Below are 27,780 nucleotides of genomic sequence, written 5' to 3'. Positions count from 1 at the left end.
CTCCGTATAGCTCTCTACAAATTTGCTATCGCAATTGATGCTTCGCCTTTCAGGTGAAACTGCGACAACTTTTTTTGTGGTCTTGGCTGTTGAGTAGGGTGGACGCTTTTTCCTCGTAGTCCTGCATGTTCAACACGACGGTTGAGTTGCCCTTGTCCGCTGGTAGAATTACAATGTCCTTATCTTCTTTCAGTAATCTCAGCACTCTTATTTCGTCAGACGACAAGTTTCTTTCTCTTCTACGGTTGTTATTGCACCTTATTATGCCTATTGCTTTTAATCTGAGCGGTTCCCGCACTTTAGGGTCCAGCTGCTGGATGCCGCTCTCGAGGGCGGCGACAATCTTGGGCAGGGGGAGGTTACCTGTGGTGACGTTGAATTTATGACCTTTTGCCAGGACCGAAGTCTCTTCTGTTGTTAGCTTCCTCGATGATAAATTCGTTACTGTGTGCCTATCCAATATTCCTGATTTTTCGGTTTGCTTGATTAAAGAAGAGTTTTTTCTTCTGCATTTTGCGGTGCTTGTTTTCATCTGAGGACGCAATGGCCTTTGCAAATGAATCAATTGATGAAAAGAGATGGGGTACCTGGTGTTCGAGCTGTCTTTTGGCGAAGAAAGCATCGACTTCTCTCTTCCTAATCACCGTGTGGCACTCGTGTATCCGCGCTGTCACCAGTCTTTGCTGAGCTTTGTTGATGATGTCCCGGCCTTCCGCTGTGTTGATAGGTTGGCGTAACTGGAGACTTCGTGGAACGATGTTTTTTTCTTTGCATTTCCGGGTGAAGTCTAGGTGGGTCTTGAAGGTGGAGATGCCTTTCAGGGCTTTGATATAGTTCTTTGCAAGTTGCACTGCCTCTTGTCCGAAGTCTGCACGTATAGACTCTAAAAGAAAGGATCAGACAACATGAAAATGACGTCAGAACATTCAACCGAATACGCAGCGCCATCGCCGAACATTCCGAAGACGCCGACCACAACATTTCTTTCCAAGAAACCCAAATCCTTCAAACAGAGACAAACTGGCGAAAAAGGCTACTACTGGAGTCATGGCACATTCAGAACACGGCGGGTAATATAAACCGCGTGAAGGGCATCCTTCCTTTGTATATTCATGGCCTTGCAGACGCGACGAAGGGAAGAAAGGAACCCCCGCTATAGGTCAGCAACACCAAAACATCTCGTCCGCCTTCCCCCCCCCCCCCCCCCCCCCCCCCGCCCCTCGTCAACACATTCCCAGCATCGGACAACCCAGCCGACCAGCGATGCCGAAGCTCCCCCCCCCCCCCCTCGCCACCTCTTTCGTCTGTCAAGAACAGGCGCCCCCAAGTGTCTCCCCACCTGACGCTCTCTCCCCCCCTTCCCCCCCTTCCTCTCCTTTCTTATGATGGACCTTTTAAAAGCGGCACACCGCCACCTCCGAAGAATACCCCCTGAAGAAGGAGCCGAATTGGTTCCGAAACGTCGGGCTAGTTAATTTCCTTATTTGGTTGGAGTCAATCTCGAAGTCTTAATCAATTTTCCCAACCAGACAGGTAATTCTGTCGAAATGTTTAGCTTCAAGTAAATAAACGTGTGTTGCACACAAAGGTGTACATGCCACGTCAATGAAACCTGGAGCGAAGCCGGGTGTACGTTTTGAAGACACCCGCATGTTGCAAAGACACCCGCATGTGCACACTGCGGGTCAATATGGAAGGCAGAACTTATTTCACCACGAAGATGTCGAGGTATGACCAGCAACCACTTGCGGATGTCAGAGACGTAATTCCGGCGATAGAGAAGGAGAAGTCCATCCCGAATTTCGAAGTGAGATGCTTGACGGCTCAAGCCACGAGAAGGTGGAGGAACAGTCGACGGGTTTGAAAGGAAGCGGATAAGAGCACTAATCCAGGCATCCTTGCATTGCTCTGAAGCCATGTCGCAGCCTGCTGGGAACGAAAGTACTTGGTCAATGGCAGAGAGGCAGGCATCGCTTTCGGTTGACAAGGGCGAATGGGAAAGGGCGTCGGCATCGGTGTCGCGGCGGCCAGACCTGTAGACAACGCGCACGTAGAAATCTTGCAACCGCAAAGCCCAGCGAGCTAATCGACCTGAGGGGTCCTTCAACGTGGACAGCCAACAAAGTGCATGGTGATCTGTAATCACGTCGAAGGGGCCGCCATAGAGGTAGGGTCGAAATTTACCAAGTGCCCAGATTATGGCCAAACATTCCTTCTCCGTAACAGAATAATTCTTCTCGGCTTTGGTGAGGGTACGACTTACATATGCAACGACGCACTCGTCGAATCCAGATTTGCGCTGCGCGAGCACAGCGCCGAGTCCAACACTGCTGGCGTCAGTGTGTACTTCGGTCGGTGCTGTCGGGTCAAAGTGACGCAGTACAGGCGGCGAGGTCAGTAGACGATGCAACTATTGGAAGGCATCATCACAAGCGGACGACCAGGCGTAATCGTTCAAGTCGCTCCGTAGAAGCTGATTCAAGGAAGCGATGATGGACGCAAAATTGCGAATGAGGCGGCGAAAGCAAGAACACAGCCCAAGGAAGCTGCGAAGTTCTCTTACGGAGGAAGGTTTGGGAAAATCAGCAACTGTACAGAGCTTGGCTGCGTCAGGAAGAATACCGTGTTTAGATACTACATGGCCAAGGATGGTGAGCTGGCTTGCGCCGAAGTGGCATTTCTTCAGGTTGAGCTGAAGGCCGGCGGCAGTTAGGCACTGTAACACTTCTTCCAGCCTACAGAGATGAGTGGGAAAATCGGGCGAAAAAATAACCACATCATCTAAGTAGCACAGGCACGTTTTCCACTTGAGACCACGCAAAAGGTTGTCCATCATACGCTCAAATGTTGCGGGGGTGTTGCAAAGCCCGAAAGGCATGACACGAAATTCATACAGGCCATCTGATGTTACAAAGGCCATTTTAGGTTGGCCTTGGGGTGCCATGGGGACTTGCCAATAGCCGCTGCGTAAGTCGATAGAAGAACTCCGTGCCTTGGAGGCAGTCAAGGGCGTCGTCAATTCTCGGAAGAGGGTAAACATCTTTACGGGTTATTTTGTTAAGACGACGGTAATCGACACAGAATCGAATCGATCCATCCTTCTTAACAAGAACAGGAGATGCCCAGGGGCTATCCGAAGGCCGCACTTGAGCATGTCAGCTACTTGGTCGTCGATAAGAAAACATGGGTTCCCCACAGATATCGATAAAATGAACGTGAAAAGTGCAATTCAAGTTTTGTCTCCTGCCGTGACAGCTGCACTGAAGCTCCTGCAAGAGCAAGCGTACCACACATGCGATGCAAGTTTCGCGGGTGTCGGACCGATGGCTGAATTCATGGATATCACGCACCGCTGGTTCGTGGTCATGGACGTGAGCAATTGCATCCAGCTCATACACCAGAACAATGGTGACTGAAAGCAGTCCGAATATGGAAGCGATCAACGGCTAATCTGGCTTGAAGCAAGCTTCCTTGACTACCTGGCCAATCTCAAAAGCCAGTGCCTGGTGAAGAACTTCTTAATCAAGGAGACTTACGAAGGCCTGGTGATGACAACTTGTCCAAATGTTAAGTGCATTCGATATGTTCTTGAAGAGATGTGCTTTCACTTTGTTTTAACGATGAAAATGTCGTCTGACCCAATTGAGTTGTTTTTTGGCTGGCTGAGGAAGTCAGCAGGCCAAAATGATCAAACGGACACCCGGGCTGTTCTCTCAGGTATTGAGAAGACTCTGAAGACGAACATTGCGTCGGTGTCAAGTACGAGCAACGTAATGGCCGCAGAAGGCAATGATTGCTTGTCAACGCTGCCGCAACAGAAAAACACAAGGGAGGAAACCAGCGAGGAATTCCCTACAGAGGCACGTAGAGAGCTCACAGAGCGACTCAACCGAGAACAGCCTCTGCTTCCTACTCCAGATGTCGCAGCATTGGCTATGGTTGGCGGCTACCTGGCAAGAGCTGTGCAAGAAAACATGGAATGTGAGAAGTGTGTCAGGCTTTTAAAAAAGCCAAATGCCTCGGCACCCTCCGACTCGCTGATAAAGCATCAAGACTGCGGTGGACTGATCTACCCACCTGGATTACTTTTAGCGGTTCTCTATGCATTAGAGAAATGTATTCAAGTTCTTCTTGCAAGAAGAAGGCACATGAATCACCCTTTGAAGGAGGCTGTGAATAATGCCATTGCAGTACTCTGCGAGCGCAACGCCTTGATGTGCTCGACGCCAGGACACCAAGAGAACTTGCTGCAACTGTTGCTGACAAAGTTTTTTCGCCCAATATTCACAAACTTTGCAATGAGGACGGCAGACAAACAGGACATGGCTAAAGTGTTTGACATAAAACCGCTGTCCCGAAAGACCCTCAAACTGTGCACTTGATCTCACTGCTGGGCGCCTTTGGTTGAAGGGCAGACTTTCCACAACATGTTTTTTGTTGCTTACTTCCGATGTACATCGCCTACAAACATCAATTCAGCCTGCGAATTTATTTTATAGTTGGAAGTCTAATACGAATGCCAAACATTTTTCCATGAGTGCGCGTGCAAGCGTCGTCTGCTCTGGGACTGGGTATGGGTAGGCAGCGGGATCTGGTGGGGAGCGCATGAACTAGGTGATACAGACGGTGCACGTTGTTGCACTTGTCAGTGAGTGGGCGTGAAAAAATATAGGAGGCTATGCCTCAAGAATGCAGCGGGGAGCCTGAAATTGTGATGCCGACTATGCAAGTAGCACCTGCGTGGCCGTGGGTGCAGTCCATCTTTTTTTTTTCTTTTTTTTTCACACTTTTGGAAGAGTGCCACATGATGGAACTAGAAAGGCATCACATGGACACAAACAACACTGCGCCCATATGTTGTCTTTCTGGTCCTGTCATTCAGCGCTCCTACAGAAGTTGCAATTGTACAAGCAGGCTCTAACCTTCTGCATTTTTTTCTTTTCTACAAGCAAGTTCGCATGCATTAAATATACTCGTCGCATTTTTACAGCTGCCACAGCCTAAAAGAGATAAGACATTGTAAAGATGCCATTGCATGCCAAAGATGTTTTTTTTTTTCCCATGATGTGTCGCTTACGATGGGATTGCACAAATCTGGAAAAATGCTTGATGCAAAGAATGAGTTAATAAATTAGAATTCCTGCCTCTGTGCATAACTTGGATTCCTCATATATCTTGACAGCAGCATAGTCAGTTTAATTTTGCTTCAGGTATATATACTGTTGGATTGGCGGTGAATGAATTGTGGCATAAAATCTGTAGTGTCAGAGGCGCTGTGAGTAGATATTGTATCACATAAATTACAACTTTAAACTTGGGGTCTGTAGCTAGAATGTGACATTTTGCTGCTTTCATAATATAGACGCGCATTGGGGAACAGGGACGGTGTCACACCTCGTGTCCAGTCTTTCTTCTTATGCACATGGCACTGGTTAGAGCAGTACCCTTTTCTACTTGTCTTTCTTTTTTATAAATAAAGTCCAAACCATCTAAATATACTGGCAAGTGTCAGAGTGCCATTTCCTCAGCCGAGTGCAGCTGTGATGCAGCTTATGTGCCACTGCGATCTCCACATTCATGCAACGTTTGAAATGCACTACGCCGCTAGTTGGATTGATATCACCTTAGCATCTTCGTGAATGCTTGCAGGCGGTTGGTTATGACTGGTTTATTTCAGATGACCTGACCCCGTTCAAACATCGCCTTCTCACGTTTTCTTTTCCATTGGCGTCAACATCTTGCCGTAAGAAATTGACTTTTCAGGGTAAAGCCAACCTGTTCCGTCTGTTGGCCAATGCGCCTTGATTACGGGCACTGATTTGCGTAAGGATGCTGCGCTCGACTTGGTCGTCAATAAATTTTATTTGCTGTATAAGCGTGCCCGTGCGCGGAACCAGTGCGTCGTTTGGGCCCGTCTCCACCCAGCAAATGCTTGGTGGACGAGGGAACTTGGCTCCGAAAGAAGCCGCGTTTGCGCCATGAGGAAGAGCTATCAGCGTGCTCGGGACCCGGACATACGGGCGTAACTTTGCGCCGCATTCAGCACCGTGCAGGCACCGTGTCGGTTGCACATCAAACAGGCACAGGACACAGGATTAAAACGCTATTGCACCGAGTGTTCTGACAAATATATTTTTGGAGCACCTTTTAAATCTGCTTTCAGGAAGGCGCGCCCTCCTGTAGTTCTGCCCCCTCTGCGTACGCCCGAGGACACGCTCACGTCCGCACGCAAGTGTCCATAGATGACCCTGTGTTGGACACGCTGAAACACACCCTCATCCGGGCAGTGGCTGTGACACCTGCGGTCACCTTATCCGGTGACCGACCGTTCACGACAGAGGAGGTAGAACATAATAAAACTTGTTCTTGGCCTAGTTGTATGAAAAGGTAGAACATGCGTTAACACTTAGTAGATCTGAACTGGCTCCCGGCCTTGACGGCATCACTCTTCTCATCATTAAATTCCTACTCGCTCACCACCCATATTTCTTTTTGTTTATTTTTAATTTCGCCCTCATACTTGGCCAGCTATGTTCCAAGGGAGTGGAAAAAGGTATGGATTATTTTCATTCTTAAGTTGAACCGTTCGCCAGAGGATACCTCCCTCTTACCATCCCATAGTTATGAATTCCTTACTCGGTGAAATTCTTGACGGTTACTTAATTCTCCTCTCTATTTTTTCTTACATTTGGCAAACCTGCTTCATAAAAGAAATGTCGCAGTTTCACCCTAAAGGCGAAGCATCAATAGCAAATTAGTAGAGAGCTATACGGAGTAAAAATGGCAGTTTTATCAGCTGTATAAACTTGGACATGCAGCAGCACCAGCAACGCCTAGAACTGTTGTCGACAACGGCGTTTTGCCCGCATTTGCTCCGAATGCGCTCGGCGTTGGTGACTGTTGCCGGTACCTCTGGGGGCGGCTCGGAGGTTTTCGACAAGATCAGAACGGGACAATCGTCGAGCAGCGTCGGAACTCTTTACCACCTTCTTGCCTCACAACGTTTTTATATAAATACACATTTGGTGCCGCAGCTAAACGTAGCCTCCTCTCCCTCCCTCCCGTCCCCCCCACGGGCTTTCGCACGATGTAGGAAGTCACGTTTGCTCTGTATGCATGATGATTGTAAAGGAGGAAAGAGATGCTTAATTCTGCAGCCCTTCAGGGAGCATGGCACAGAACACGCGTTTGCTCTCCGCCATGCGTTCGCTCCCCGTGAAAGCGCACATCCCTCACGTGATTTCACTCTCACATACAGTATACGGCGCGCGGCGACAATTTCATAGCCCTTTGACGTCATGTGGAACCTCACAGCAACGGCAGAAATCCGCTTTGAGTGTCCATATAATTGCTATGGCAATAAAATCAATTCGGCTTTACGCATGGGAAGAGCGCCGCATGGCCTTTGGTCAAAATTTATTACATTTCAAAAGACTCAACATTCTGGCAATTCTTATCTCATCCCTTGGTTCTCCACTTTTTGCAAAAAGATGGGTGCCCGGGTTCTACCTCCTCTGTTCATTTCTCTCAGGTGCCATACCGCTCTCATACTGGTCTGCACGCCCTACAATGGGCAGACCACAGGGATCTCCCATCAGTCTGCTGCTATGGAACATCATTTTATTCGGTTTGCTGGAAATTCCTTTACCACCGGGTGTTACCTTGCAGGTGTATGTGGACGTCATCGTAGTCCATGGTTGGTAAAAACAGGGCCGCCATTGAGCATGTTGCTGCTATCGTTTTGGCCCGTGTTGGGCAGGGGTTGTCCTGGGTCAAAGTTTCGGTCAGCGTGCCAAAGTCCTTCTTTTTGGCCTTCCCGCATGGTAGCGCTGCGGTGGTGGGGCCGAATTTACGGGTGTGCATGGGTCATGGCAGACTTCAACCCAAAAACACTATTAAAATTTTGGGTGCGGCGTTCGATTCTTGATTGGGGTTTAAAGACCATGTTGACCATGTTATGAAAAAATTGGAAATTATGTCTCCCAAAATTTCAGCTTTAAAATCCATTTTACAGCCACCTCAATTGCTTTTAAAACACTCTATCAGCAAGTTATCTTGCCTGCCATCACCTATGCTGCTCCTATGGGGTGGTCTACTTATGCAGACTCCATCTTAAAGGCCAAGGTGTGGTCTCTTCAGCGGCTGTCCCTCATTGCACTTACGGGTGCTTATGGCACAACCCGCACTGCGGCCCTGCAGGTCTTAGCGTGGGCTCCTCCGTTGGAGCTGGAAATGGACTGCCTGTGCACCAATCTTGCTGTTCATTTTACCATCTGCTACGGCCCTAACTACAGTATAGACCACTTATAACGTAACCGTTTATAGTGCAGAACTGGCTACAACACGGCCTTTTCTGACTCCCGTTTACCCTCCCATAGAACTCCATGTATACGCATACCGCTTACAGTGCAGCCGTGTGAGACGAAATACCCATTATAATGCGGCTCCCGCGGAAAAATCTCGCCGACAAGGGCGGCAGCGAGCACGCTTCTCAACAAGGTGCGTGCTGCCGGCCAGAGTATGCATTATTCAATATAATCAAAATCTCGTTAATTCGGACTTATTTGGCCGCACATCAGTTAATTCGGACCACTTTCGGAGCTCGGTGAGCGAGGAGCGCCGCAAATGTGCGACGCAAAAGAGCAAGAAGGGCACTAGCGTCCAACCGAAACAAAGCGGCGGAGTCTGCATCGCCACAGCCATCAGTTGAAATTGTACGTGAATGACAGCAACGCTGGAACACTTCGAGCCTATTTGTGTCTTTAAAGGATGTATTCTTGCGTTTACCACCGCGCATAACACCGCGTTCGCCACGGGCTTTCTCCGCAGCGGTTGCGGCGAACAGTAGTTTTGTTTTTACTCGATACGCGCGTCGGCGCGTGCCTAAACAAACTCCGTAGTCGCCATCGATGATTGCATAGATAGCAACCACGGTTTCAACTGCAGTTGTTGCAGCGAATGGTAGTTAATTCGTCCAGACTCGGTGCGTGCGTCGGGCGCGTGCCTTAGCACCGCAAAGTCGCCTTTCATGATCACGTCTATAGTGGTCACTGTTTTTTCCGCAGCGGTTGTGGCAAACAGTTGTTTCGTTTTGACTCGGTGCAAAGCTGTCGAGCTTGAAGAGCACTGGCTACATCGTGATTATGTTTTCGCCAACTCACTGGCGAAAACGTAATCGCGATGTGCGCGCAATAGTACAAAGCGTGTCTACATGCTTGGTCTACATGTTTTGCATACGTGCAGAGCTTGAAAATCGTTGTTTTGGTCATAGTGCGGTACCGGTTATAGTGCACATATTCGCAACTCCGGCGACTTATGTTGTAAGCGGTCTACACTGTACTATCATCCTTCTAAGCTTCTGTACGCTCGCGATGTCTGGTTGGATCAGCCGGCAGCATAGGTCGGCGCACTCACTCATGAGTGCATTCACTCACACTCACTCGCACTCATTTCAAAGGCATGAGTGCAAGTGAGAGTAAGTGCCAGTGAGTGTGAGTGCAGGTGAGTGCGAGTGAGTGCCAGCGAGAGTGAGTGCGAGTGAGTGCCAGTGAGTGTGAGTGGAGGTGAGTGCGAGTGTGAGTGAGTGCCAGTGAGTGCGAGTGGAGGTGAGTGCGAGTGCGAGTGAGTGTGAGTGGAAGTGAATGCGATTGAGAGAGTGCCAGTGAGTGTGAGTGCCAGTGAGTGTGAGTGCCAGTGAGTGCCGGCGAGTGTGAGTTTGAGTGAGTACCAGTGAGTGTGAGTGCGAGTGAGTGCCTGTGAGTGTGAGTGGAGGTGAGTGCGAGTGAGTGCCAGTGAGTGCGAGTGGAAGTGAGTGCCAGTGCGAGTGAGTGCCAGTGACGGTGAGTGGAATGAGTATGAGTGCGCGTGAGTGTGAGTGGAAGTGAATGCGATTGAGAGTGAGTGCCAGTGAGTGTGAGTGCGAGTGAGTGCCGGCGAGTGTGAGTGCAGGCGAGTGAGTGTGAGTGGAGGTGAGAGCCAGTGAGTGGAGGTGAGAGCCAGTGAGTGGAGGTGAGAGCCAGTGAGTGGAGGTGAGTGCCAGTGAGTGTGAGTGAAGGTGAAAGCCAATGAGTGTGAGTGGAAGTGAGTGTGAACGTGGTGAGTGCCTGCGAGTGTGAGTGGAGATGAGTGTGAACGTGACTGAGTGCTGTGTGAGTGGAGCTGAGTGTGAACGTGAGTGAGTACTTGTGAGTGGAAGTGAGTGTGAATGTGGTGAGTGCTTGAACAATAAGCAGAGGTGATATCGGTTCACCTTGCTTGTAAAAAATGGGGGCACGTTGTGTGTACAAGCTCACTCGCGGTGATGACTTATCGCGCTAGCAGACTGTGCACGCCAAGATAGAAACCACTCACTAAGGTCGTAATAATCCAAGGTTCAGGCATGAGTGAGACAATGTATAATAAAATGAGCGGATATATTATATTGCGATAGCAATTATATGGACACTCAAAGCGAACTTCTACCGTGGTCGTGGACATCATTGTGAGGTTCCATATAAACGCCAAACACGATAAAATTGTCGCCGGGTGCCGGCGGTACGCTGCGTGTGCAAGTGAAAGCTTGCGAGGGTCAGCCGACACTTGCTGCTCAATCTCGCGCGCGCGAGGGAAAAGGCGGGGTGGAAGCGCACTGCCTCTGTCGCGCGTCAGGCACGGGGGGGGGGGGTCGTCTTGCTCCGGCGGCGGCCGCGTGGGTGTCGTATCTCGAAAGCGACTGCGACGTGGAAAAAGTGCGCACCCGCGCGGGCCTTCTCTTCAAAGCGATTTGTGACGTGAACTATGTTCAACTAGAGCCGGTAACTTCGTATGCGTTGTGTTTTCGACGTTTAGTTCGCTTTGAAGCGAGAGGTGGCACAAAGGTCAATTCGCTCGCAGCTATAGCTACGCCTCCTTACTCCAGCGTTCTGACAGCGAGTTTCCGCGGTCATTGAACGAGATGCCTTCATGTTTACCTGTGCGCGCGTGACACCGTGCTTGTCTATTTAGTTAGTACGTGAATGTTTAGAAGTTTATATGGCCCAATAAACTACTATCCTTGCTTCGTAAGCTCTCTACTAATTTGCTATCGCAATCGAAGCTTCGCCTGTCGGCCGAAACTGCTACATTTTCTTTAATACGCCACGGAATATGTATGGGGTGGAGCGCTGATGGCAGACATATCTAAATCATGACCGGCAAATTTTGCCATGACTTCCGCTGAGTGAAGACGCTTAACACCGTGTGATTTGCTACACCTTCGCTGGTCATCCGCCTTCAGAGGGTGAAATGGCTCCTCATTTTCTTCCTGCTTTCCTCTTAAACGTACACGTACAGGCTCCTTATATAAACAGGCAGGGCGGATGAGGAACTAGCCAAGTTAGCACAGAGAAACAGACACGCACGCTCGCATACATGGAGAAAAAGCGAAGATGCAATGATAGATACCGCTTTGTTCTCCCTTTTATGTTTGTTTCGTTGTTAAGTGGTTGACTAAGTATACGGGCAGTCAATCTCTCCCTCTATTTCCCGCTCTCTTGCCTCAATCCGACCGAAGGGGAGCTTAGCGAGCATGGGCGGCAAGCATGCACACGTCTAATGTCAATGACAGAGAGATGGACAGAGGTAGGTTGGGGCTGACGTCAATGTTTATGTCACCACGAATAAACTGAAACGAAAACGTTAGTCGTGCTAGTTTTGCTCTACTTTGCAGTGTTAATAAATAATTCAGTCAATGAATCCGTTAACTTGTATTTATTAAAAGAGAACCTTATTGCCTTCCTCTGCACCCCTTCCATTCTTGCAATGAGTTCTTTTTTGTACGGAAACCAAACAATATTGGCGTGCTCCAGCACTGTTCGAACAACCATTTTGTAGGCCAGCAAATTTTATCTGGGGGCACAAGACGAAGGTGTCTTCTCAGAAAGAAGAGTCGCTTTAGTGCTCAGCATGTACATTGATTTCCACTTGAGGTTATTTTGTTAACATGGCTTTCCCATCGGAGAGCGTATATTAAAGTGACACCTAAATATTTACGCTGAAATGCACAAGTGAGAGGTGTGTCATTAATAATGTAAGTAAACTCAGATATCTGTTTCTTTCTTACTGTTAGTGTTACAGATTTTTGGGCATTTTGAGTCATCTGCCACTCCTGACACCAAGAAAAGGCAGAATTTTGTATATGGTGATTATCACTGTGATTAATTTCACGGTACGAAATACAACAGTCAGTGAATAGACAGAAGTTACCATGTAATCGGGAAGGCAAATCTTTTATGTATATTAAAAATAAAACTGGGTCCAAAACACTGCCTTGGCGCACTCCCGATGCAACAGGTGCTAAATTGGAACCTTCGTTATGCATACAGTAAAACCTCGGTGATACGAATCTCGCGGGGTCACGTGAAATATTCGTATCACTCGAAATTCGTATCATTAAAACATACACAATATCAAGAAAAATGAATTTATTTTTACCAGAAAATATCTCGTAATAGTGGAACCACATTGATACCTTCCTCGCTGCTGTGTTTTCCCGGCTGCTACATTGCGTTTTCGCGGTCCCGACCTAAATCCCATTGACTTCCATGTATAGTCGAATCTCGATAATTCGAACTCGCAGGGGCCCAAAAATTTGTTCGAATTAAAAGGACTTATTTTTGAAATATTCGTGCACCATAGCACGACGTACGAACGGTGCGATTCGTGAAATATCGCGGCGCCTAAGCACATATCGAGCGAGGGCCACGAAACTGCCCGCGCTCGCTTCGCGATAACGGCAGAAAACGAAACTTCAGGGAGCGGGCAGCGCAGGCACGGCGAGAGAGCGAGGTTACGGTTGTGAAGAGGCGACGCAGCGATGGCGGGCGCGCGCGGGGACCGTCGCAGGTGAGGGAGGAGGGCGGCAGGGAAGCGGATTTGGCCTCGGCAACTCTGTCGCTTCGGTGGCTCCCCTCGCCCTTCCTCTCAACACCCTCGTAGCCCCCTCACCTGTCTCCGTGCGCGTCCGCCGCTCCCGCCGGCCCGCCTGCTCCCTGAAGTTTCGGTTTTTGCCGTTAAAGCGTTGGCCGAACTGGGCCTCCGCCGTTGCTTCCCTCTGCGCTGCAGCCGCAGCGTTGGCTGAGACGTCGGCACGTACACGCGTGTTCCAGCGCCACGCAGAAACGGCGACCTTGGCGTGACGCCGCAGTTTTTTTCTTTTTTTCTTTTTATTGCGATAGCAATTATATGGACACTCCAAAGCAGATTTCTGCCGTCGGCGTCGCCGTCGGCGTTGCCGTGAGGTTCCGTATGACGTCAGTGGAGATGAAATCGTCGCCGCGCGCTGAACGCTGTATGTGCGAGTGAAAGGGCGCGAGGGATGCGCACTTTCACGGGGAGTGAACGCACGGCGAAGAAAAAATGCGCGTTCTGCGCCGTGCTCCCTTAAGGGCTGCAGAAGTAGGCGTCTCTTTCCTCCTTTACAATCACCATATGTAGAGCAAACGCGCCTTCTTCCGACGCGCGAGAGGCCGTGGGGGAGGGGGGGAGGGAAGGGAGGCGACGTTTAGCTGCGGCACCAAGTGCCTATTTATACCAGAGGCTCCGGCAACAGTCACCAACGCCGCACGCATTTTGATCGAACGCGGGCAAAACGCCGACGACGTCGACAACAGTTCTGCGTGTTGCCGGTGCTGCTGCATGTCCAAGGTTATACACCTGATAAAGCTACTATCATTACTCTGTATAGCTCTCTACAAATTTGCTATCGCAATTGATCCTTCTCCTTTCAGATGAAACTGCGACAACTTTTTTTTTTTTTACTCCGCACGGCGTTGAGGGTCTCGCCTACGCTTTTGTTCACTGGCGGTGTCGGAGCAATGCCGGTCGGAGGCGCCGCCACGTGATTTGGCGCGCTGCTGTGCGCGGTGCGCGGTTTAAGTTGCAACAAGCGACCGGCACGTTGCAAATACGACGCACCCGCGCGGGTGCCGTATCCTGAAAGCGATCTGGGACATGCGCATAGTGCGCGCCCGCGCAGACCTTATCGTCAAAATGATCTGCGATTTTGACAAAATGCGCCTAGTGCCAGTAGCTTTGTATGCCTTCGACGTTTAGTTCGCGTTGAAGCGAGAGACAGCGCAAAGGTCAATTCGCTCGCTGCTGCTGCTGCGTTTCCGTTGCTTCACCTTTCGAGCGAAACTGCGGCTTTTCTTCTCTCTTTCTTTCGCGGTCCCTTGAAAAACGTATCAACGGGACGTTTTCTTCTTGTCCAAATCGTCAACGATCGCCTTCTGAAAGGCGTTAAGTGCATGCACGTGATCTAGGGAATGTTTTCGCACGCCACTGAACGCCTGAACAAGTCGAGTGCAGGGAGCGTTTTTGCCGTCGGGGCTGCGCCGCTGTCATCGTTGCAGCATTGGTGCTCGTCTAATTTCTCGCTAAGCATCGGCTAGGCTGTGATGTGGTCTGGCCCGCTCGACGTGGGGACCAATGAGAGATTGCGCAGCCGCGTGACGTAGTCGGTTGCTTGGCGACTATGTATCCCGCCCAGATCCCGCTGTGCCGGCTTGTCTGTGCCGGTGGCCCCGCTGGCTCGGCCGCCGCCGCTGTTGCTCACGCGTTCCTATGATCCGTAGCGGCGCGGCAACACGTCCGGAACAGCCATTTTTTTTGTATTGTGAGCAATGTATTTCGGCCGGGGAATGTTACGAATTCGTATAACACCGAAATTCGTACCAGCCGGGTTCGTATCCCCGGGTTTTACTGTATACAAGAACTGTGAGCGGTATATATCGGCACAGTGACTCATGATTGAGTGCACTCACTCACACTCTTTTCAAAGGGGTGAGTGCGAGTCAGTGCCAGTGAGTGTGAGTGTGAGTGGAGGTGAGCGCGAGTGAGTGCCAGTGAATGTGAGTGGAAGTGAGTGCGAGTGTCAGTGAGTGTGAGTGCAGGTGAGTGCAGGTGAGTGCGAGTAAGTGCCAGTGAGCATGAGTGCAGGTGAGTGCGAGTGAGCGTGAGTGCAGGTGAGTGCGAGTAAGTGCCAGTGAGCATGAGTGCAGGTGAGTGCGAGTGAGCGTGAGTGCAGGTGAGTGCGAGTGTGAGTGAGTGCAAGTCATTGTGAGCGCGTGTGAGTGTGAGTGAGTGCCAGTGATTGTGAGTGCAGGTGAGTGCGAGTGAGTGTCAGTGAGTGTGAGTGCAGGTGAGTGCCAGTGATTGAGAGTGCCAGTAATTGTGAGTGCCAGTGATTGTGAGTGCAGGTGAGTGCGAGTGCGAGTGAGTGCCAGTGATTGTGAGTGCAGGTGAGTGCAAGTGCGAGTGAGTGCCAGTGAGTGTGAGTGGAGGTGAGTGCGAGTGCGGGTGACTGCCAGTGAGTGTGAGTGGAGGAGAGTGCGAGTTCGGGTGAGTGCGAGTGAGTGTGAGTGGAGGTGAGTGCGAGTGAGTGTGAGTGCGAGTGCAAGTGCGATGGAGTGCTGTGAGTGTGAGTGGAGGTGAGTGTGAACGTGAGTGAGTGCGGGGCCTGGAAAAATTATGCTGAGTGAGTGTGAGTGAGTACTCTCCCCCACTGCCGACCTATGGCTGGCAGACAGGCACGCTCACCCCCATCGCCGGCTTACTGCTTGCGAGGCCTTTGTGATCACTCGCCAGCGCGCGCTTCACATCTACACTGATGGCTCTTGTACTAGTTTGTCGGCGAGCGCGGCCTTTGTCGTGCTGGGTCCTGACCAGTCAATTGGGAAAATAGGCCGCTTTAAGCTGCGCGATGCCAGCGGGGCTTATTTCGGAGAAGCGACTGCTCTCGTGAAATCGCTTGTCTATCTCGAGCGGGTTCAGACCACTTTACCTATGCATATTTACACCGATTGCCTCTCCTTACTGTCCGCTTTTGCCGCCACTTCCTCCACGCGCGTGATGATGCAGATTAACATGGCACTCCGACGGCTTAGTCTAGGTTTTGATGTTAATCTGTATCATGTCTGCAGCCATTCCAATATCTTTGGCAACAAGCTGGCGGATGTGGCGGCGGCTGGCGCAACGAAGTACAGCCTAAAGCAATGCTTGCTTCCATGCCTCCATGCCATGCCATACAGCGATGCCATGCCTCCATCACATCCACTCATTGTAAATTCTTAAAACAAATGTACCTTTTTTGGTACACCAATTGGCATTCCCTGGACTCGGACACAAGAACTGGGCACAAATGTTTGAGTGACCGGCATACCGCCTTTGGCCTCGGCTGTCACGGCTGGCGGATCGCCAACTGTGGAAGTGAATCAGGCAATGTCATCATACCTGACCTAGGTAACATGACATCAGCGAATTTCGGTCATGACATCACAATAATGTTGATTACATCAAGTTTGGCACTTCTAGACAAGCTACAGAACAGATTGTTTTGCAACCTTGCAATGTGTCATGTGTGGGGTTTCTGAAACCTACGTCCTTTAAAAAGGCAGCCAATCTTCAAAGGCCTCCATTTTCGTGGCATCTCACAGACACAGACATTGTGAATGTATTGTACAATCTCAACTATACTGGTATCAAGCATACTCCCAAAAGAAAGCCAATTTCATGTTCTGCCCTGCACTGAAGCAACCGCATTAATTTGCTCGAGCACACCATTCTCATTGTGATTCTGAGCATGTGTGTATTGTTTCCTAGTAAGGAGCTTTCTCTTTACTGGTAGCGTTTACGTTGTCTCGCCTAAAAGCTGAATTGGGAATTTCATCAGGAAATGTGACTGCCCCTTAAAAAAAGTTATAACTGCATTTCTGCACCTAGGTCTACATGTCCCTATTCTTGTATACAAAGCAGTCGTCACAATCTGCTAGTGCTCACTGATAAATTTCAAAGAATTGCAACTGTCTTGCCTTATAGTATGCCTGCCCTCTGAACTGGTTGCTATATTATTTTCAGTTCAGTTTTGCTTCAGATTCAAGCATGTTTTAAAATTATCAGTTTGATTTTAATTCCTAACAAAATTCCGGTTTGGGTGTAGTTATTGGTTCAGTTCAAAGCGGTGGTCTGAAGGCAAGGCAAGGGATTGAATGGTAGTTGTTAGATCCAATGCATTCGCTCAAGCAATGGTTTCCCTTTACAAAAACCGCTGCTCTCCAGCCATTGGCGACGCCACTTGACATGGTGACTGGCACTTGCGTCAGTATTTCTCCCTGTAGACTGCAATAAGTGTCCCATGTATACAAATGGAAACAAATATTTGAAAATTGTGAATAGGGAATTGTTGAATCGAGTACAAATGAACAAGCTTTGCTGTTTGATTCACATTTGAAATATTGAATATTCGCACAGCCCTGGATTTCTTCCACTGCTCTATTTTTTTTAGCTGGCATTCACTAGTTGGGTCTTTTGGTCATCAATTTTGGCACCTGTGCACTTAGTACAAGTATTTGCTTTTGAATATGCACATTCTCTAAAAAAAATTTGTATAGTTGTCTTCTTTCTCTGTGCTTGTCTGTTGCACTACCCTCACTTTGAATGGGTGTGTACGAAATGTCAAAATTGGTGCAGTGTCTGCTCTGTGCACGCTTGTAAATTGACTCCGTGCACTGAATGTCCAAGAGACTCTCGTAAGCTGTGCAGTTTCCCCACAGGAACTACTATGTGGCAGGATAGCTTTCTCGTGGCCAGCAATGATGTACGGGGAGGTACTGCTGCCTGATTAGCTTCATATAACGGTCACTGCTACACGGTGCTGTATGTGTAGTCAGCAGTGCAGTTAAGTGAAGCTTGAGTGCACTCGGCCCCCCTTTGTTGCATTGATAGCTTTTAATGGGAAACATTCCTGTGAAGCCATTTTTTTTGTCCTGTATCTGGCCGTTTTCGTGGACCGATCCCAAAGGTGGTACTGTCTAAAAAAAGAAAGCAACCAGTAAAAAGAAAGAAACCGCAGTCTGGATAATCATTTTACATGACTTCTGCCTGAATTAAATTAAACAAAGTGCATAGAACTGCATAATTAACCGTGGCATCAATGCACCTCTTCAGAAGCTAGCTGCTTTGCATCAGAGGCTGGGCACCGTTGCTCTAGATTTGAGGTCGCACTTGTGTGAGGGTCTGCTGAGTGTGCTCGGGCTGCTCCCAGAACACTCTAAAGAGGCACATTGCGCTTGCTCCACTATACAGAGTGTCCCAGCTATCACGCATTGCGTTTTCAAAAACGACGAGCCATTCTGCATGAAAGTAAATACAGTCGAACCCACTTATAAGGATACAGGTGCTAACGATATATCGGTTATAACAGTGAGAAGCTGCTTCTCCGCATCGCCAGCCTCTGTCCCGTTACCCTTCCACCCCTCCAAACACTAATGGAGTGCGCCCATAGATCTACGCCGTGCCACCCTTCGAAACACGAATGGTCCACGCCAATTGCGCTGATGGCGCTGGTGCTGGCGGAGCGCCGCAAATGTGCGACATAATAGAGTCAAAACGACGTTAGCGTCCACCAAAACGAAGCAACGGAGTTCGCATCGCCATCAGTGAAAATCGTACTGGAATGGCAGCAACGCCAGAATGCTTTGTGCCTATTTGTGCCTTTAAAGCCTTTATTCTTGTGTTTACCGCCACGCATAGCACCGCGCTGGCCGCGTGCCTTCATGACTGCGTAGTCACCATCCATGATCGCGTCGCGAGCGGCCGTGATTTCGTCCACAGTGGTTGCGGCCAACAGTAGTTTCGTTTTGACTCTGTGCGTGCGTCGGCCGCGTGCCTTTATAACTGAGCATTACTAACAAGCATTCCCGGTAAGCTACTAGAACACATAATCTTTTGAAACATAGTAAACCACTTGGAAACTAACAAGTTCTTCTTTAAACATCAGCAAGGTTTTAGAAAAGTACTATCATGTGAAACACAACTAATTCAATTGAATACAGTTATTTTCCTTAACATGGATGCGGGCCCACAGACAGATTTCATTTTCATAGATTTCGCTAAAGCTTTCGATTGCGTTGCTCATTGCCGTCTCATGCTTAAACATCGATTCCCTAACAGTATCTTGGATAAGAAATTTCTTGTAATTCCGTAACCAATTCACTGTCGTCAATAACTACATTTCCAGTATCAGCGATGTAACATCTGGCGTACCACAAGGAAGCGTACTCGGACCATTACTTTTTCTGATATATATTAACGACCTGCCATCCGAAATAACGTCATCCATTCGCTTGTTCGTAGACGACTGTGTGATCTATCGTCAAATCTGCTCACCTTCCAATCACGTTGCTCTTAACAAAATTTTGACCGTATTACTAACTAGTGCTCTTCTTGGCAAATGACCCTAAACACTGATAAATCCAAACTGATAACATTCACCCGCAAAAAGACATTTTCTGCTTTTGATTACTCACTGGATAAGAACTCCGTTACACGCACCAGCTCATAAAAATACCTCGGCATTCTCCTTACACCTATCCTGTCATGGTCTGCGCACATCAAAGAAATTACTGCTAAAGCATCACGTACGCTCAATTACCTTAAACGTAACCTGCGCGACGCTCCTGCCCTCACCAGACAAATCGCCTACCAGACATTCGTAAGGCCACAACTGGAATTCGCAGCCCCTGTCTGGTCACCTCATCAAGCTTACCTAATCGCGACTCTCGAGTCAGTCCAAAACCGCGCCGCCCGCTTGATTGTCTAAGCCTATCACCACGACTCTAGCGTAACTAGCATTAAGTCATCTTTATCCCTCTCATCTTTTGAATCACGAAGATCCATCGCATTGCTTTGTCTGTTTCACAAAATAATCCATAGGATAAGCGGGTCCACCCTGCCGCCCACTCGTCCATCTCGTACATCTCGGCGTCTGCATAATCATCTCATTTTCCAGAGTATCTTTGGCCGAACCAATACTTTCAATTCATCTGCGTTACCACGTGCCCTTCACCATTGGAATAACCTACCGAACGACATAGTTGAGATTCTTGACCCTGATTCCTTCAAAGCACTAACCTTACTGCGCAAAGTTGTATAGCTTTGTTAGTTTTTTGTTACCTAAAGTTACCTTTAGCAAAGTTGTATAGTTTTTGTTAGTTTTATTGCGATAGCAGTTATATAGACACTTCCACCGGATTTCTGCCGTCGGCGTCGCCGTGAGGTTCCGTATAGATAAAATCTTCGCCGCGCACCGTATGCCCGAGCGGAAGCGTGCGGGGACGCACGCTGTCACGGAGAGCGAATGCACTCAATCTTCCACGCGCAAGCAAGGAAGCGGGAAGCGAGCGCCAAAGGGAGCGGGGGGGGGGCATTTCTACTCTGCCAACAACGGCGCTCGGCGCTCGCTCGCACCGTCTCTTATCTCCACACGGCTCTGACCTTTATGCACCGTGCATTCGCTGCTCAGTTTCCGTTGAAGCGATAGACCGCACGTACCTTCGCCCGCTGCTTGCTGCCAGCGTTTTGACAGTCGTCTGCAGTCATTCAGTGTGATCTATTCATGTTTGTTTGTGCGCGCTTACACCACAGTTAGTATTAGTCGGGCCACATTTTCCAATGCACGCTACACATGCAATGCTGCCCGGATTGGCAGTGCAGCGCTACAGGTGTGTCCCTTCGCACGCGCTGCCTACGGGCAGCGCTTCTCATCAACACCACCGTTTCACACGCGCCTTCTCGTGGTCATCGAGTCTCTCTTCATGTCGGTCTACTTACGCCGCAGCACACCTGCTTACTTAATCAGCTCATGTTTACTACAATTCATATTGCTACCAAAGCCGCTCACCTTACTTTGTATGACATTGCTGTGTTGCTATCGCATTCATTGCTTTGCCCTTAGGGCGAAACTGTGACATTTCTTTTTGTTCTGCATTGAGTTAACATTGTTAGAGACTTGTTCTTTCATCTTCACCAGCTACCATTTGTATAATTTCTTGGTACTCCTTTTTTGCTACCTGACACAGTCATTTTGTTTCATTTATCGCTTTATTTATATTGTTAGATATTTGTTCTTTCATGTTTACCCGCAAACAATGTACAATTTGTTTGTACTCCTTTCTTTTTGCTAATTCCCTGAATCCTCCCCTCACACAATAGTCTCCTTCGGGAGCCTGTGAGGTAACTGAATAAATAAATGAATAAATAAGTGCATCGTGAAGCGCTGCCTCGTGCTGCCTCGCACGCCTGTGAGGTAACTGAATAAATAAATGAATAAATAAGTGCATCGTGAAGCGCTGCCTCGCACGTACTGATAGCAGACAGCACGCTACGACCATTTCTGTACTTGACGCTATGCACTACGTCACTTCAGCGTGGACTGCAGTGAGCGTACTAACTGCACAGCACTGCCTCGCAAGATGCATGGACGGGGAAGTGGAAACTGCCACAGCCTCTGGTGATCGAGAGCTAGCTGAGGCTGTGCTGGGTGCTACGCGAGATGCTGCCGTCGTGACGTCAGAGTGCCAAAGCATCGCCTAGATCGCTGCAAACTCGGCTGCAAGTGAAGCCGCTGAATGCGATGATGATGACGAGCCACAAGGTTCCGGGGAGTTGGCAGATCCAAGTTTTGGAGAAGCCGTCGCGGCTCTAGACCTCCTCTGCAGGTATGTCGCACCTCCAAGCGACGCTGACAGCAATGCAGCCTTTCAGGCTAGTGAGAAACGCATGGTGCTTTCCAGCGAACGAAAGAAATGGCAATCCTTCATTCTCGATTTAAGTCCTAAGCTCACTTTGTGGATATAAATTGTTTCAAGTCAAAGGTGCACTGTTCTCATTCATTTTCGGAGCTTTCCTCACTGGTGCATTTTCCCAACTGTTATGTTCTTTCTTCCCGGTCCGGTGAAAAACATATTAACGGGGTGCCACTGTATATGTATACCGCTTACAGTGCACCTGTGCGAGACAAAATATCGGTTATAATGCGGTGTCTGCGGGAAAATCCTGCCGACAAGCACGGTAGCGAGCACGCTTCTCAACCAGGTGTGCCCGCCAATGGGAAAGGAAAGCAACGAGGGCGATGCGGAGGAGGAGCATGAGACCTGACACAAACGAACGACAAAAAAAAAAAGTGGCGGCAGCGCAATGCAGTCGCACAGTGGTTGCCTAGGCAACAGAGAAGCCTTTTCGCGGTGTGCTTTGCACTGAAAACGGATTCAGTTTCTGTGCTGCTGTCACGATGCGCGTCATGAAGTGCAGATATCGCGCGTGCGACGCTGTCAGTTTAAGCAGTGTGCTACAAATTTAGTTTGGGGCTATTAGGCTTTATGTGCACTTGTGAGCTTCCGCTGTTCGTACCAGTAGTATGCACACATATAAACTTGGTAGGCATTCGCAGTAGCTGCTGCGGCTGATTGCCCGAGGAACCAAACTCCGTTTCGTACGCATCGCTGTCAGTTCAGCCCGTGCGCGTGATCGCATGCGTAGCCTCTATGTAATTGTCTATGGGTACGAACATATCAAGGGTGAGCTTCTCATGACGGCATGCCACCCGACACCCCCGCCGGCTAGGCCTAACCAGCGCACCTTGCGGGCAACCAAGGTTATGGTGTGGTGCCAAGTCAATGAAATGCATTGCAATGGCTGTACGGTACATGGAAAGTACAGTTGAGACGGATGAGACACTGCACTGCACCTGAAATTTTGGTCAGCGTCATTTTTTTTATTGTAATTATTATTACTTTGTCTGCTTCATTCGAGGACCGTGTTTAATTGGACATTACTCTTTCAACACTCCGAAATTTAAAAGGATGCAAAACCCCGGTCGCACGCTTCGATTCTTGGATACGCGCGGCTGCTTGGTCTACATGTTTTGCATATGTGCAGGCCTTGCAAATCGTTGCTTTGGTTATAGTGCAGATATTAGCGACTCCGGCAACTTACGTTATAAGCGGTCTACACTGTATCAGGGAGTGAAGTCGGGCAGGTCAAGTAATGCTAGTGGTATGCTGGGGAAGGGGATGAAAAATCAGTGAAAGACGGCAGCAAAATAAGTGCGGCCAAGGATGCACATGGCTGACACAGAACAGAAATGATGTCCAGCACTAGTGCACTCAATACTATGTGCTCATGCATACCAGAGGCGATTTGCCAAGACATTCTGCTCCGCACACATGGAACACGCACTGGGCAGCACTGGGACTGCGCTGCCCACCAGGCAGAACACGTGCGTCAGGGCACCTTCAGTGTGGAAGCCTTTGGTACCACCCCTGCATGCAAGATTCAAAATATGCAATTTAGAAAGAGCAATGAAGACCAAGCGTAACAACCTGAACTCGTTGGTACTATATACTGCGGTGATGTATAATTATTTGAGAAGTATGAAAAGAAAAAAGAAAGAACAGGCCACAACCATGCAACACAAGTGCAGCTGATGTTGTCTCATTACGTCCTATTTTCTTCTTTCACATAGTCAACAAATCAAGGCCATGCAATTGTGTTCTTGTGTTCTTTGGTCTGCATTATTTTTACAAAGTGAATTTCCCAATTAACGTAAGCACATGGTGTCTTCTAGTTGGCCAGGCAGTACCTAATAATGCATACACAGACAAGACCCTTTACAATGTGTACAGCGTGTCATTCACACTCTATACAAAAGTGAACAAGTTTGTGAATGTAAACAAGTAAGGTATGATGTGTCACTTTTTGTGGTAGCAGGTAGGTACATGGGGTAGGCCAGAAGGTGCACAAACACGTGGCTGAACATAAAAGCTCGTAGAAAGCTGCTGCATGCACACACCTCACCACACACTGTCGCAACAGCAGGTGCATTCCAATTTTGCAAGGAGCAAAAAACACCCACAGGGAAGGCTAAATGCATAAAATAACAGAAGTGGAGAGGTGTTATCAACTATAACAACACGTGTGCTAGCCACTCCTCAATTGATTTATGCGAGCGCGAAGTGGCCTTCTTGGAAGGTTGACAAGGGACTTAAGAGAAAAAAATCTGTTCTGAGGTTGCGCCATCCGATTCAAACTCTTGGCGTCAGATATCTATTTACAGGCTGTATGTGCGCAGGCGGGGGTGGCAAGGAGTAACATTATGGTGATAAGCTACTGTTTATGTGTGCAATAAATTAAACTCATAGTCAGCATATGCCCTGTCTTCTTTTGCCTGTTCATGTCAAATACTGGTGCTATAAAAGATAGAATAGTACCAACTTGCCCAATTTGCAATCCTAAGTTTTACATAACTGTGCTGCAAATAAGCAATAGTTACACAGTAATTAAACAAAAACCAACGGCACAAATTACGACCAGCTGCCCGAAAGCTTCCCCACTTGTTATAGCCATGTGCATTTTTTTTACCACGTTTAGTCGGCACACATTGCTTAGCACACCTTTTGGCTCTGTAACGTAGCTAACCTGTGCTGCATTATGAAATGCACGAGTAAAGCTTGTGTACCCATACACAGTAAAGGCAGTGGCAAAAGCCAGGGACTGCAGGAGAGCTAATGCAGCTTTGCCCATAGCACCGCAGCAGTGCAGTCCTGCAGTTTTGCTTTGCATGTCTACAGCCAGCAACCACTTGGCTCCATGGGCAGAACACCAAGTCGAGGTAGGGCAGCAACCACTCATTAGATACAATAGCTTCTTGAGCCTATAGGGAACCAAGGGGTCACCACGGAGCGCCCAACCAAGAGGACGAGCGCAGCCGACTTCTAGAATAGCACGGCACATGTCATGCACCCCATCGAGCACACGCAAGCAATTTTTCTTTTTCTCTTCAACAGCTGGCAACAAGGCGCCGGCTTAGAGTGCCGACCTTAGCATCCGCGCGTTTCGGCATCGGAGGGCATCACGTAGGGCACCCCGCCCAGACTGAACAGCGATAAAGCGAGTTAGTGTAACCGCATTACAAGAGGGTCTGTGGTCAGTCTAAGTGCGAGTTGAGTCCATTGGAAGCGATTGGTTCGGTCAAGACATTCGAGAGGTTGAGGCTGGGAGTAGCGCAGCGGACATGTTGCATACGGCATCTTTGTGTGAAGAGTGTGGAGAAGGCCTCTGTGCCAGGATGATCCGCGAACAGAGCGAGGTAGGAAAGTTGTCTGCAGCAGATGACGCAGGCTTGATCCTCGCTTTCGCGTGGGACCGTATTCCGGCATGGACGACGCATGTTCACGCTCTCGGCTACTCCCAGTCTGCCTTAAGATTGAAGTTGCAAGTCGCAGACCTCTGCATGCAAAATCACATATGCCGCAACAAGAGAGTCTGTGGTTCATTGGCGAGATCTTCGGTCATACCGTGGTTAATGGCCTTGGATACCTGTGGTGCTCGAGACTGCGAGGAAGTCATCGGACAAGGACGTTCTATGACAATGACGTGGAAGCGCGAAAACCGGTGCAAGTCGGAGCAGTCATAGCTAATACTTGCCGCTTCACAGGTTCAGGTGTGGGTACAACACAAAGGTGGCAGATGCGAGTGGCCATCGGGACTCGTGTCTCGAGATGGTAGTGTTAGTTCAGCTACATTGTCTGTGTCACGTGAAGAGTGTTGGTAGCTGCCAATCTCGGATTTGTCAGCGCAGTCGCCATAGGGACTTGACGGCAAGCCAGCCGAAGGAGAGGATGGGCAGTGTAGAGAAGGGATGGAGATTTCTGCTGCAGCTGCGTCGCTCTCGCTGGCTTGTAGGTGCCACAGTGTAGTGTCGGGTTGAACGTCCGCTGGGTGGAGGCGGTAGAAGGTACAGCCCGTACGCGGGGCTGCAGGGGCCGTATTCTGAAATGATCCACTTGGGCGATAGCATCACCTAGGCGACAATATCACTGTCATGTGCACACTGGTTGAGCAAATTTGAATGATGTCATGCTCAACCAGCCAATCAGCTCATCAAATTTTGCTAAAACAGCCAATCAGTGCGCGCCGTTGGCCAAGGCAATAGTATTGCCGAAGTGTATCGTTTCAAAATACGGCCCCTGCTGTGCATCGTGTGATGGACGGTACACTTGGAGCTCCAGCAACAGACCTTCGTAGTTTGCAGTGGCATTGGTGATCTTTGAGCGAGGTGCGTCTAAGTGGTGAAGCGCGGAAGAGGACAATGAGGTTGGGGTAGCCAAACGGCGGCTAGGATGTGAGTCGCGTACCGTGTGGTCAACGTCAGCATGTAGAGCCGTTCAGCACAGCCTGTCGTAGGGGCATGGGCCAGGTGAGGAGTACCTCGTACTTAAACTCCTGGATTGTGATGTTGTTCAGCGCTGCCTCGAACTGCGCAATCCATGCACCGACGTAGCGTGACCAGAACGGTAGTAGTGGTGGGCTGAACTGGGGCTCTGGCCAGTTAGCCATGGCAGTGTGTAGCTCAGTGAAAGGCGCATTCTCCCGGGTAACCACTGCAGGGAACCGAGAGATCGCCGCGGAGTGCGCGACCAAGAGGACCAGCACAGCTGGCTTCTAGAAGAGCACTGCACATGCCGTGCCCCGCATCAAGAATGCCGTGACCCATCTTTATTTTTCTCTTCTTTCGCAGCCGGCAACAAGGCACCAGCTAAGAGTGTCGACCTTAGCATCCTCGCATTACAGTGTCGGTGGGCACTACAAAACTTTTGCTACAGATGCTCATTCAAAAACATGTGAACTTCTCTAAATCCAAGCATCCTTTAATGTCATTTGAACCAGGAATGCCAACAGGAAGAAAACCAGAAAAAAATTGGTGGCCCACGCATCCTTTGTAGATGATTGGCAATGTCAATATCATTACCAATATGGTAGCTACATCGTGACAGACGCAGGCAAAAGACGCACTGCAGCTACCGTGAAGCTTCCCCAACTCGCCCAATTGTCCATCTTATTGAATCATTAGCAATCTTTCTTATGATTGGTGTGTAATTGGAAATATGTTTTATAGGTTGTGGTCATTATTACAATGATTAGTAGATTACTGTATTACTGCCATACCCCCATGCCATCCGTCAATCATGAAACCATAAGGGCACATCTGCAGACACATGAGGTGGCAACCTCATTGCCAACCACAATGGAATGATACCACGACATAGTATATTTCGTTGTAGGCACAGCCTCCCCAGTTGAAACTGCGTAGCAACGACCACTACCCCTAGTATATTGACTGAAACTTGGTTGCAGTGGCTATCCGTCAAGTGACCGCTCTCGATGCAGAGGTGTCTGTTGTGGATGGGGTGCCTTTTGTACCACCCTGGCACGTCCTTTCGGGAGGATTGCCCAAGAATGAACACATACCAACACACCCAGTGACCCTAGCAAGGCAGCAATTTGTCCCAGTGGCAGCAGCCAGCACATACCTAGTACACAACCTGGGGATGTGAAAGGTACGTACCGCAAACTGGGTCAAGTTCCCAGATGACGCTAATCACACTAAAGGACGGCATGCTGGACTAGTAACATTACGTTGCACTCGATGAGAAGCACTGACCTGTACCCACGTGGAGTGTAGCCAGCTGGTGCGCAGAAGGGCAGAACCTGGTGCAGGATGAATCCCCCTGGAGCAGCCATCTCCACCACCTGCCACGTGTCGCTGGGGCAGCGACGCACCTCACTGTCGGCGAGGGTGCCCCCTTGGCCGCGGCACAGGGTCACTCGGACCAGCGATCCAGGCCGCAGCACACGCCCTGCACTTTACCCACAAGCAGCAACACTAGCCTCCAAAGAACTGTCCAGGTTATTCATAAAGCATGTTTTTCGTAGCCTGTATGGCAACAATTAGTCTTACCCTCTCCTTTCTATCATACAACTGTTCTCAGAGGACAGCAAGGAAAAATGATTGTCTAGAACGGGACGAAACAATTCCACACAATTAGTGTTAACATTTTCAAAGGAATACCCACAGCATTGGCATATGACGGGCACACAAAAGCTGACACTCACGATTGATTTATTCGATGATGAGGGGCAGCAATA

General features: G+C 49.1%; 1 protein-coding gene across 3 annotated transcripts; it reads right to left on the bottom strand.

Moving 5' to 3' along the window:
• On the bottom strand, positions 1 to 27,780 carry LOC125946727 (uncharacterized). Of its 3 annotated transcripts, none has more exons than XR_007467820.1 (3): positions 27,296 to 27,766; positions 22,983 to 23,114; positions 1 to 883 (listed from the first exon to the last, which is right to left on the bottom strand). XR_007467820.1 is itself a non-coding variant. In XM_049670610.1 (3 exons), the coding sequence occupies exons 1-3, from the start codon at positions 27,373 to 27,375 to the stop codon at positions 16,063 to 16,065; spliced, it is 366 nt and encodes a 121-aa protein (XP_049526567.1). In that variant the 5' UTR covers positions 27,376 to 27,780; the 3' UTR covers positions 16,048 to 16,062. The 3 variants fall into 3 exon arrangements, 1 of the variants encoding a protein (XP_049526567.1); XM_049670610.1 differs by lacking the exon at positions 1 to 883 and adding an exon at positions 16,048 to 16,216 and having other exon boundaries at positions 27,296 to 27,780; XR_007467821.1 differs by lacking the exon at positions 1 to 883 and adding an exon at positions 17,452 to 17,825.

Source organism: Dermacentor silvarum, chromosome 7, assembly GCF_013339745.2.
Source record: "Dermacentor silvarum isolate Dsil-2018 chromosome 7, BIME_Dsil_1.4, whole genome shotgun sequence".
Classification (NCBI taxonomy): domain Eukaryota; kingdom Metazoa; phylum Arthropoda; class Arachnida; order Ixodida; family Ixodidae; genus Dermacentor; species Dermacentor silvarum.
This window is presented reverse-complemented; position numbering and strand designations above follow the sequence as displayed.